General features: G+C 32.6%; 1 protein-coding gene across 4 annotated transcripts in view; it reads left to right on the top strand.

Annotated features, from left to right (window-relative positions):
• Nucleotides 1-3,835, top strand: part of LOC126881707 (annexin B9-like) — a 110,460-nt gene extending 106,625 nt beyond the window's left edge. For all 4 annotated transcript variants that reach the window (XM_050646124.1, XM_050646122.1, XM_050646123.1 and 1 more), the window contains one exon: nt 1,148-3,835. In XM_050646124.1, coding sequence (XP_050502081.1) covers nt 1,148-1,204 — 57 coding nt within the window. In that variant the 3' untranslated portion in view covers nt 1,205-3,835. The remainder of the gene's footprint in view (nt 1-1,147) is intronic.
• Nucleotides 3,836-13,337: the final 9,502 nt, after the last annotated feature.

Here is a 13,337-nt window from a genome sequence, read left to right as displayed (position 1 = left end):
AAACTATAGTATAATAGTGTACATGTGGGCCAATCCAAGACAGGATATAAGAATGTACCGACTACGGGACCATAAACCTACTTAGTGACACCATCAAAATATGGGAGAGACTGATAGACCAATATGTGAAGAAACTGAAATATCCGATATCCAGTTTGGCTCTTTGCAAGGCAGATCAACGACAATTTTCATTATAAAGCAGTTGATGGAAAAATACAAGAATAAAGAAAAATAACGATCATATGATATTCAATGATCTTGAGAAAACATACGATAGAGTTCCTCGAGAGATTCTGTGTGGTGGGCACTCAGTAAGAAAGGAGTCCCCGGTGAATATGTAAAGATTGTGAGATACATGTATGAGACTGATAAATTTCATGTGAAAGGAGAATTGCACCAAGGCTCGGCGCTTAGTCTTTATTTGTTCTCGTTAGTGTTTGATCTGGTATCAGCAAAAATAGGGGGTAACATTCCCTGGTGCTGATTGTATGCTGATTAGTGTTAGTAAAAAATAATGAAAGCGGTTTAGAACAAAAACTAGAACAGTGAAGACAATCTCTTGAGGGAAAAGGTTTAAAACTTAGTAGGACAAAGGACAGAGTATTTGGAATATTCATTTAAAGATGGAGTTACTACAAGTAAAATGGTAAAATAGTTTTAAGTACCTACGGTCGGTATTAGAGAGTATTGTGGAATTAGAAGGAGATGCATGCAGTAGAATTAGGGTTGGATTAATGAAGTGAAAGGAAGCGAGTGGTGTGTTGTGTGACAGAAAAATTACAATGAAGATAAAGGTAAAATTCTATAAAAGAGCCATAAGACTAGCTGTGATGTACGGAACTGAATGTTGGGCAGTTAAAAAGAAAGAAAGACAACGAATGCATGAGGCGGATAATGCTTAGATGGATGAGTGGAGTGACAAAGAAGAATAAAATTAAGAATGAATATATTCGGGGAAGTCTAGGGATATAGGGAATGAATATATTCTTCAATACGAAGAATCACTGATCTGCTGATTCCTGGAAGGAGTAGGAGAAGAAGACCTGGGAGAAGACGCGCGCACGTGTGTGTGCGTATGTGTTAATGTTATTTGTGACATATAATAATATCAAAGCTGTATTTTAATAACAATCTATATTTTTTATAGGGAGACGCTTCCGGTGATTACAAGAAATGTCTACTGGCCTTGATTGGAGAATACTAAATAGATGCCAAAGAAAACTTGAAACTATTTTCATATATACAAATATATATGTTTTATATTACTGCACTTATTACGTACTATCAAATTTTCAAGATACAGCGAAAGAGCACATTTCTGATTAAAAAATTGTTAGGGTTGTGGATTTTAGATCAAGAAAAAAGTTATTAATGATTTCTAGATTATATTAAGAGGTTTTAGTGTACAAGCAACATTTAGGTTAAGCCTCTTCCATGCGATTTGTCTTTTCAAATATAACAGCAGGAACAGATATTTAATTTGCGAGTAATTCAGAAGAATTTGTCTTATTAAGTCACAGTCACAGTCGAGTTTGTTTTTTGTGTGTTTTTTACATCGGAATAATAACATTTGATACTTGGATCTAAAAAATAATTGGAGAACCAATTTTAGTTAAATGTCATTAGGGGAACAGCTGTTGAACCTTTCTCACTACACTCAAGCCGCGGCAAAGCGGTATTTTCGGTAATTATGCTCCGATTGATCTGACATTTTCAGAGAGTATTCTTGAAGTTATAAACTTTCATTTAAAATAATGAAAAATCGAAAATTTCTAATTTTTCAAACCAAACTTCCCCATCCTTAAAATATTATGTTATAGATAAGAGAAATAGTTTAAATGTTGCTTCATTATTAGAGGCTGTAGAGCCTTATAATCTCAGTGTGGTTATTTACGCTTTAAAGTGCCTAATGTTGCCAAATAAATAACTAGTTAATTTTTCAGGATCTAGATAATTATAAATAAAATGCCTTTTTGTTTTTGTTAACAAGGCAAATTTTTTTTTACCGTCGTCTTTTAAGGAGATTATTAGATGAAATATCAGTAATTTTAACGACATATTACAAAACTAATAATTATATCACTTAGTTCTGTGTGCTACGTCGAACTTTCAAGTCTTTCTTTGGAGTCTTCACCAGGACTTTTTCTGGGCCTTCGGTCAACTAAATCCTCATATCACGTTACTGACAAAGCGGATACTGGAATAGAGACCAAGAGATGATGCCTACCAAAGCAGAGGTCGTCCACCAACACGTTGGACTGATGATCTAAAACGTTGTCATAGGAATTGGATTCAAGAAGCACAAGATCGAAATAGATGGAAAATTATGAGGGAGATCTATGTCCAGCAGTGGACAAGCGAAGATTTAATGATGATCACGTTACTACTATACTCACCGACATACTAATACTGCTTTTCTATACTGAGATGGTACTTTTGTACTGTCGATTATGAAGCAAAAGAGCAAAGCAAACCAAACAGACTCGCAGGTTGCCTGAATGAAACAATATGGAGAAATAAAAATATCGGAAAAGAAGTGAAAGGCAGAATTTACACAACAGTCGTCAGATCAATAATGACATACGCAGCAGAAACACGACCTGATACAGAAAGTACAAAAAGAATGATAGAAACAGCAGAGATGAAAACCCTTTGAAAAATCGATGGTAAGACACTATGGGATAGAGCTATACTAAATTTACAATCAAGATGCAGCAGAAATAAATAAACCAAGACACGTTCAATGCTACTAGGAGCACTCCCAAATCATAATTTACAATGTATAAACTTTGGAAGTTATGATTTGGGATTTACACTGTATATACATTGTAAATTATGATTCGGGAGTGCTCCTAGTAACTAGTAGCATTTAACGTGTCTTGGTTTGTTTATTTCTACTGCATCTTGATTGTAAATTTAGTATAGAAGTGCAGATATACGACGGAGATGCAAGGTAGACAACATTAATAACTGGGTAAAAAACAGAAGAGTAGAACGGAATGACCACATAAGCCGAAAGACAACAAATAGGACGGCGAGAGACGGTTCCCCAATAGGAAGACGATCAGTGGGAAGACCAAGAAAACGATGGAATGACAACTTACTGGAGGCACATTGAAAAACAGACAGTCATGACTACACGAAAAGAAGAAGAAGATTATGAAGTGGTTTTTGGGTGAGAGATTGCCCCGAACTTTAATCTTTGGTACTTTGGTTCCATCTGACTTAACTTAACCCTTATTCTTCAAAAAGGTGCAGTTACTTTTGAGCCAAAATGTTTATACCAACGGTAAATTAATATTTTGGAGTTCTTACGGAATCAAACTTCGACGATTTTACAGTTATTGAAAAAACAGAACTTCTTGAAGGTGATTGAAAGGGAGGTCTTATGGATGAGCATTTTTTATTACTTTCTGAATACCTATATATAAAAAACCTAGAGGGATTTTTGCTTAAATATGTGTTTGTTCTTTCATGTTTACACACTAAAAATATGTAATTCTTTTAATATATACTTTTAAGACGATGGTAGGAAAACATTTCGTATTAAATTTTATGAGATTTCTAATTGAGTACATTGACTAAACAAGTATTATTTCTGATTTGAGATTTTTTTGAATTGATAATTACTAATAGATATTAATTTAACCATGTGTTAATATTACTCATAAAAACTAAGTATTGTCTTTTTGTTTCTGTGTACTATTTTATCATTTAAATTTTGCAATTAATGTTGAATTTACGCCATTTAAATTTTTAACCATTTAAATTTTAAAATCCATGTATGGAATATTCTGTTACTCATTTTTAAAATAAATATATTATTATTGCATGATTTGTAGTTTTTGTCGTTATAAAAATCAACGTAAGATTAAGATTTCAGAATAAGACTAAATGAAACAACATCGACAAGAAATAAATATTCATTTCGTTGTGAAGCGATACAAGAGCGTTTTATATTTCAGTTCGTTCAGAGAGTGCCATAAGCACTTTAACCGGTTTCGAACCTTGTTAGGTTCTCATCAGAGAGCGCATATATGACTATCTTTGAACAAACTGAAACAAATCGGGCTGCTAGTATCGATTCACAAAGAAAGACGTGATACGGGTGTCGTGGCGAAAAACAAGCGAAAGTTTTACTTTAATAAGATTAAAATAATATTAAAAATAAAACTTTATTGTGACTAAGCCTCTGGTAACACCTTCGTGGTTTCTAAAATTTGCAAACAAACGAATGCTGCAGCAAAGAAGGCTGAGGGAGATCTAAAAGTTGCATCTCACATTTCGCCTGTCCAGATCGACAAGCTTCCCCATAACAGCTTCTGTGTCACAAGGAATTGTCTTTGGAGCACTTATTCGTATATTATAGGTACAATACAGCTCTACGAGTCACATGCCTATGGCTTGAAATGTGAACAGCCGTAGCGCAGCGGCATGACAACTGGTCTCATAAGCCAGAGCGCCCGGGTTCGAGCCCCGGCACAGACAATTCATTTTCATTTCTTCCCCATAACAGCTTCTGTGTCACAAGGAATTGTCTTTGGACCACTTATTCGTATATTATAGGTACAATACAGCTCTACGAGTCACATGCCTATGGCTTGAAATGTGAATAGCCGTAGGGCAGCGGCATGACAACTGGTCTCATAAGCCAGAGCGCCCGGGTTCGAGCCCCGGCACAGACAATTCATTTTCATTTCTAAAAATGATACCGAGCTGTTCACCGTGCCTCGGAGAGTACGTTAAGCCGTCGCGTCGGTCCCCCTGGGCTAGTGTGTACATCGACACTAGTTACTTGAAACAGGGTTAAAGATGTAAATGGCGCCGGAACCTGTCCGAAAGGATCTCCCCGGCAAAAATGCCATACGATATCATTAGTTGATCGCCTAAAAAATCTTCAAACATGGTTCTACTGATAGAGAACAAAAATCAGCGAAACCAAGGCCGTCCAAAACATCACTTAAACAATATTAAGATTTCACAATTTACAAGCATAAAATAGTGATGGTATACATATTAACAGGAGAATACCATAGAAAGAACTATCTATCTAATCAGCCCTAAACATCCATCCTTGGACATAGGTCTCCTCTTCCTTCTTAAATGCCTCTTTATCTTGGACATTTTGCATCCATTTTGGCTCGGCGCGTTTCTCCAATGTACATACATACAGAGTGAGTTTTATGTATGGAAACCCTAAATTATCTCGGAAACGGCTTGCTCGATTTTTATAGATTTTGGTGGGTAGGGGTTTTCTAATGCGGGCGATACTATAAGTGATAATTACATTGTTGTCAGATCTTTAGTTTTTTGAAAATCTAAGTAACTTTCTTATTTCAAATGGACTGTATATTTTTTGCGTTTTGAAGTCCTTAAGAAATACTGATTATTATTAATGTTATATTACCTATACCTAAAGGCCATAATTTCGGAGTTATTGCTACATTTATATAAAAAAGTGAGTAGACATTATTTTACATTCTTTGGACCATTGGGAACAAAAAAGTTTTTCTGTAATTTTTCTCTAAAATTAATCGTTTTGAAGTTATAAACAATTAAAAACTGAAAAAAATCGAATAATGACGATTTTCAAGGTTCAAAAACACAAATCAAAAATAGTATTTTTGAAACTGCGAAGTACACAAATTCAAGTTCAAGCCTTATTTTATCAATTACCAATAATTTGAGCTCGTTTCATTCTAAAATATTATTTTTTACTTTTTTAGTTGTTATCGCCCGTCCTCTCATATATGCACTTCATTAACAATTAAAAAGCAATGTTTTAGAATAAAACGTGCCAAAATTTTTTATAGCGAGCTCCTAGAAGAAGGCTTTAGCTTAAATTTGGGTACTCCGCAGTTTCAAATATAATGTTTTTTATTTGTGTTTTTGAACCTTGCAAATCGTCATTATTCGATTTTTTCAGCTTTAAATTGTTTATAACTCGAAAACGGTTAACTTTAGAGAAAAATTACAAAAGACCTTTGTTGTTCCCAATGATCCAAAGAACGTAAAATAATGTCTACACGGGCCGAAAAAATTGATTTTTATAATTTTCTAATTTTTTTTTTAATAAATGTAGCAATAACTCCGAAACTATAGCATTTAGGTATAGAGTATAACATGAAAAATAATAAGTATTTCTTAAGGACTCCAAAACGCAAAAAATATACAGGGTGTTCCATTTGAAATAAGAAAGTTCATTAGATTTCCAGAAAAACGAAAGATCTGACAATAATGTAATTATCACTATAATATCGGCCTCGTTAGAAAACCCCTACTCACCAAAATCTATAAAAATCGTGCAAGCCGTTTTCGAGATAATTGAGGGTTTCCATACATAAAACTCACTCTGTATTCTGTATAATCATCTTAGTGCATCTTCAAAAATGCTTAAAAATTAAAGACAAAAAATAATGCGATAAAATAACCATTGACCTACCCAAAAAGGACGGATCTGACCGGTACTAGAAATTAGCAATTGATGAAATAGATTCATCTCTGGAAGGTAAATAAACGTACCAGTTTTCGTTTTTCTAAATAGTTTTGTTTTAATTTTTTTCAAACTCAAAAAACTACAAATTTTCAAATCGATTTTTCTAGAAAACGGAGTATTCTACCGACTTAAAGAAAGAATACCTTTTAATACTAATATACCTCAAAATTTAATAATCTAGTGTCAAAAATGCTTAAAAGTTCAAGTCAAAAAAGTTAAACGATAAAATAACCATTGCCCTACCCAAAACAGATGCCTATGACCGGTACTATAAATTCCCAATTTATGGAATTCATTTATCTCTGAAAGATAAATAGACGTACCAGTTTTCGTTTTTCTAAATAGCATCGTTCTGAAGGCATTTAAAACAAACTAATTACAAGACGCCATCTTCAAAGAGCTCTAGCTCCCTTAGGAAGCATTTTTGCACTAGGTGAATTGGGTTAAATTTTAATATTTTGAGCCCAGGAATCTACAGTTAAAATATTTCCAATTGTTAATGAAACACCCTGTATACGTATGCATTACACAAATTAGTCAAAACGTCAGTTTATTTTGGCAAACACAATATTTACTAGACTAATGGTTTAAAAACAGCAGATTCGTTCATATCTTTGGTTTCATCTTAACAACCGAAGTGCAAAATATACAGTTAACCCCCCATATATTTGTTTGATTAGGTCTCATTAAACCCGAAATCTACAAAACTGCAAAAATGGATTTAGTCCAGGCTGTATGGTCGCCCCCGTTAGGTAAATTATTCCGATACGTTTTTTTTTTCACAAACTTACTCAAAAGTTTTTCAAATCCACAGGCTGTGAGGGCCGAAAGTCCCTTAGAATAAATAAAAAGTTTATTTTGAATGATATATTTGAAATTAAAAATCACACTAAATTTTCTCTTAGTTTTTCACCCCTGTAACTTATTAAAATAAACATTATAGAAGTTCTCAGGGACTTTCGGCCCTCGCTAATAACGTAATCTTTCATTCTGCGTTTAAATTTTTCAAAAATACTTATTAGTTTTCTCAGGATTCGAAAAAATGAATCCCCATTTGAATAGCATTGCAGCCGAAAATACGTACCGATCCTCTTAAGCTTAAAAATGGTTATTTTCGCGTTTTTCAAATTTTAAATCGCATATAACCCGACAACAATCAATTCTAGAGAAAAATCACAAGAGACCTTTTTTGCTCAGAATGACCCAAGTAATCAAAAAAAAAAAAATTTGTCTGAAGTGAAAAAATTATTTTTGTGACTTTCTTTTAAAAAAATTGTTTAATTTTCCGACCGCGATAGCGCCTGGCACCCTTAGTCTGGGCTGATTATCGGAGAATAGGCCATTTTTGGGAAAAGTTATTTACCAGCAATTTTATTGCTGGAATCGAATTATAAGATCCTATATATTAATAATATAGGTATGCAAAGTCCTCAGATAGTGTGCTACTTTTTTTATAAACAAAATGGCGCACGAAAATCGTGTTTTTTCAATTATTGCTCTATAACTCCGAAGATTTTAACTTTACAACAAAAACACTCAAATAAAAATTCACCGTGATTAAATTCTGCATAGAGACGCGTTTTTCCCGATCTGCTCCGACGAAAATTTTCCTCGGAAAATGCGGGTTTTCCCAACAAAATCTTTAATTTTCAAATAAAGTTTTAGATAAGTAATTATCTACCAATAATTAAATAATTTGGTGACTTAAAAGCCTTTTTGGTTTAGATTATAGTTCCAGAAGCTTATGAAAATTAAACGAATATTTTAGCAACAATTCAATTGTTAATTAATAACTTACGGTCGCAATAATAACCAAAATAATTATGATACACTGATCAAGCTTTGAAATCTTATAAAGATGAGATGCCTATTTAATATTTTGTTGACAAAATATGAATTTTTTATTTTTTTTGAATAATTCTTTTTATATAATAATAATTCAATCTTTAAATGTTTTAAAAAAAATAGTTATAAACAAATTAACGTTTCTCAGAAAGTTTTTATTATATTATAATTTTAAAAGATAGCTAAAATGAGCATTTTAAATATCTTTAAAATGAATGCTTTAAAACTTTTTTGCAACCATTTTTAAAAAAGTTATGAAACAGCAAAGTAAACATACGATTACTACTGTGTTTATAATTTTTTGTAATTCTTTCAAAGCGTAGAAGTGAGTTTAAAGTACAAGCTAATTATTTACAAAAAAAAATCGATTATCAGTTTAATGGTTATATTTTAATTAAAGATTATAAATATATTTTTTTGTAATTTACACGCGCGAAAGTAGAGTAACACAGTACGGTAGCTAAAATTTTCACTCTGAGCGACGACCGGCCGCGTGATGTACACTTTTAATAAATAATGCATGCTGCGTGTCAGTCGCTTCGAGTGAACATTTTAGCTCCGACTCTGTATCAGGCCTCCGTTTGCGCTAAAAATTACAAAAAAAAGTATTTTTAATCTTTGATTAAAATATAACCATTGCACTAATTTTTGACATTCTTTGTGAGTAATTAGGTTGTACCATAGACTCACTTTTAAGCTTTGAAACAATTAAAACAAATTATAAACAACGAAGCTTTCGTATATTTACTTTGCTGCTTCATAACTTTTTTGCAAATGGTTGGAAAATTTTTTTAAAGCATTCATTTTCAAGACCTATGAAATACGCATTTTAAGTATTTTTTTTTAAATTAGAATATAATAAACAATTTCTGAGAAATGTTAATTTGTTTATAACAATTTTTTTAAACATTTAAAGATTATGCAAAAAATGAAAAATTTATATTTTGTCGACAAAATAATTAATAGGCATCACACCTTTATAATCTTTCTAGGTTTGATCAATGTCTCATGATTATTTTGGTTGTTATTGCCACTGTAAATTTAGTATAGTATAGTTGATCCAAAAGATGGCATAACCCAGACATACAAAGTGAAAGTTATCCTTCAACACCAAATTGTTCTATATGGTCCACACAATGTCCAGAAAAAAGTCACACCATTTTGAGCGTCGGGTTTGGGGCGGAGAGGGGGGAGAAATCGGTAAATTCGTAGTTTTTTAAGTTTTTCGCCAATATTTCTAAAGCTATGCGGTTTAGCATGAACAACCCTCTATACAAAATTGTTCTACATTAAATTTGAAATAAAAAAGGCCCTATGCATAATCTTTCTAAAATGAATGGTTCCAAAGTTACGGAGGCAGTATAGTATAACTGGTCCAAAAAAAGGCCTAACCCAAACATCCAAAGTAAAAGCTTTCCTCCAACACCAAAATGTTCTATATGGTCCACATATTGTTCAGTAAAAAGTTACACCATTTTGAGCGCCCGGTTTGGGAGGGAGATGGGAGAGAAGCCGGTAAATTAGTAGTTTTTTTAGGTTTTTCGTCAATATTTCTAAAACTATGCTTTAGCGTAAACAATATTATATACAAAAATATTCTACATGAAATTTAAAAGAAAAAATGTTCTATACATAATTGTTATAAAATCAACGGTTCCAGAGTTACGGAGGGTGAAAAGTCGAGGTTTTCGATACTTTTTATATTTTTTGGGTAATATTTATGATATAACTATACCAAAAACCCAGACATCCAAAGTGAAAGTTATCCTCCAACACCAAATTGTTCTCTATGGTCCACATAATGTTTAGAAAAAAGTTACACCATTTTGAGCGTCGGGCTTTTGGGAGGGAGAGGGGGGAGAAATCGGTAAATATAAAAAGTATCGAAAAACTCCACTTTTCACCCTCCGTAACTCTGAAACCGTTGATTTTATAACAATTATGTATGAACCTTTTTTGTTTTGAATTTTATGTAGAATATTTTTCTATAGAACATTCCTTACGCTAAAGCAGAGTTTTAGAAATATTGACGAAAAACGTAAAAAAACTACTAATTTACCGACTTCTCCCCCATCTCCCCCCCAAACCGGACGCTCAAAATGGTGTAACTTTTTACTGAAAAATATGTGGACCATATAGAACAATTTGGTGTTGAAGGAAAACTTTTACTTTAGATGTCTGGGTTAGGCCTTTTTTTGGACCAATTATACTATACTACCTCCGTAACTTTGGAACCGTTCATTTTAGAAGGGTTATGCATTAGGGCCTTTTTTATTTCAAATTTAATGTAGAACAATTTTGTGTAGAGGGTTGTTCATGCTAAACCGCTTAGTTTTAGAAATATTGACGAAAAACCTAAAAAACTACGAATTCGCAGATTTCTCCCCCCTCTCCCCCCCAAACCGGACGCTCAAAACGGTGTGACTTTTTTCTGAACATTATGTGGACCAAGACCTTGCTGACCAAGATATAGGGGTTAAAATAAATGGCACTTTAATAAACAATTTGAGATACGCTGATGACACAGTATTAATAGCAGACACCCCGGAAGATCTCCAAACACTGATAAACAGAATAGTAGAGTGCAGCGAAAAGTTCGGTTTATCACTTAACATCAAAAAAACAAAAATAATGATGGTGTCGAAATCTCCACAAAATTTTTCTGACATAACCGTACATGATCAAAGAATTGAGCGTGTTAGAAAATATAATTACCTGGGAACTGTTATTAATGAAAACAACGACAACTCTGAAGAAATCAAGATCAGAATAGAAAAAGCTAGAGCTACTTTTACCAAAATGAAAACAGTTTTATGCGGAAGAGAGCTAAGTTTAAATCTTAAAATTCGCCTCATGAGATGTTACGTGCTGTCAGTTCTTTTCTATGGAATGGAAGCTTGGACACTGAAAAAGATCGATACAAGGAAAATAGAAGCATTCGAGATGTGGATGTACCGCAGGATACTGAGAATATCGTGGACAGAGAGAGTGACAAACATGGAAGTGTTGCGAAGGATGCAGAAAGAAAAAGAACTTGCGCTTACTATTAAAAAGCGCAAACTGCAATACTTGGGACATATAATGAGGGGACAAAAGTACCAGCTACTACAATTAATTATTCAGGGAAAAATAATAGGTAAAAGATCCATTGGCAGAAGAAAACATTCATGGTTGAAGAATTTAAGAGATTGGTACAAGTGCAGCAGCTGCCAATTATTTAGATCTACGGTATCAAAAATACGCATAGCCTTGATGATAGCCAAAATTCGGAACGAGGACGGCACCTGAAGGAGAGGAAGAATGTGGACCATATAGAACAATTTGGTGTTGGAGGATAACTTTCACTTTGGATGTCTGGGTTTGGGTCTAACTATACCATACTAATTGTTAATTAATAATTGAATTGTTGCTAAAATATTCGTTTCATTTTCACCGGCCTCTGAATTTATAATCTATAACAAGAAAGCTTTTATTTCACCAAGCTATTTAATTATTGATAAATAATTACTGGCCCAAAAAATTTATTTGAAAATTCGAGATTTTGTTGGGAAAACCCACATTTTCCGAGGAAAATTTTCGTCGGAGCAAATCAGGAAAAACATGCCTCTATGCAGAATTAAATTGGGGTGAATTTTTATTTGAGTGTTTTTGGTGTAAAGTTAAAATAATCTTCGGAGTTATAGAGCAATAATTGAAAAAAATACGATTTGTCGGCGCCATTTTGTTTATAAAAAAGTAGCACACTATATGCGGACTTTACATACCTATATTAATAATATATAGGATCTTATAATTCGATTCGAGCAATAAAATTGCTGGTAAATAACCTTTCTTTGTACTTTACTAATTAGACCAGCGTATTATAACTATTTTTTTTCAAAATTTAATGATTATGCAAAAAAAAGAAAAATTTATATTTTGTCGATAAAATATTAAATAAGCATCTCATCTTTATAATATTTATAAGTTTGATCAATGTATCATGATTATTTTGGTTATTATTGCGATCGTAATTTGTTAATTAACAATTAAATTATTGCTAAAATATTCGTTTAATTTTCACCGGCTTCTGGAATTACAATCTATACCAAGAAAGCTTTGATGTCACTAAGTTATTTAATTATTGATTAATAATTACCTAAAACTTTATTTGAAAATTAGAGTTTTTGTTAGAAAAACCCGCATTTTCCGAGGAAAATTTTCGTCGGAGCAAATCGTGAAAAACATATGCCTATGCAGAATTTAATTGCGGTGAATTTTTATTAAGGTGTTTTAGTTGTAAAGTTAAAATCTTCAGAGTTATAGAGCAATAATTGAAAAAAATACGATTTGTCGGCGCCATTTTGTTTATAAAAAAAGTAGCACACTATCTGCGGACTTTGCATACCTATATTATTAATATATAGGATCTTATAATTCGATTCCAGCCATAAAATTGCTGGTAAATAACTTTTCCATGAATTTTGCTAATTAGCCCAGAGTACTTGTGAATTTGTTATAAGGATCTCTTTTTGAGTAAGTTTATGCAAAAAAAAAAGAATCGGAATAATTTCACTAACGGGAGCGAGCATACAGCCCGGACTAATTGGCCTTCGTCTACGGTCGACTAATAATTTACAAAAGCATCTCTTTTCAAATTATCTCTGGCATATCCCACATACAAATGAAATATAACATGAAATTTATTCAATCTAAAAATACTGCTCTGCACCTGCTGTTGCTGTTTTGTTAAGAATTTTTATTTTGTACCTTGCCAATGTTTATACCTACATGCGAAACGGATGGACATTTTATGTTCAACGATTATATTTTTCTTTTTAACGGTGTCCAGATTTTATAATAAATTGTTCCCAGATTCTAATCCGTGTAAATAAAACAATGTAATATGTAATACAATTAATATTCGAAAATATGACCAACTACTAACTTTATATAATCTTATTATACACTTACTAATAATTCTAATTATAAATTAAAAAAATTCGATCACAACAAT

The sequence above is a fragment of the Diabrotica virgifera genome, chromosome 3 (assembly GCF_917563875.1).
Source record: "Diabrotica virgifera virgifera chromosome 3, PGI_DIABVI_V3a".
In the NCBI taxonomy this organism is placed as follows: Eukaryota; Metazoa; Arthropoda; class Insecta; order Coleoptera; family Chrysomelidae; genus Diabrotica; species Diabrotica virgifera.
The sequence above is the reverse complement of the archived record's forward strand: the minus strand, read 5'-3'. Positions and strand labels throughout refer to the sequence as shown.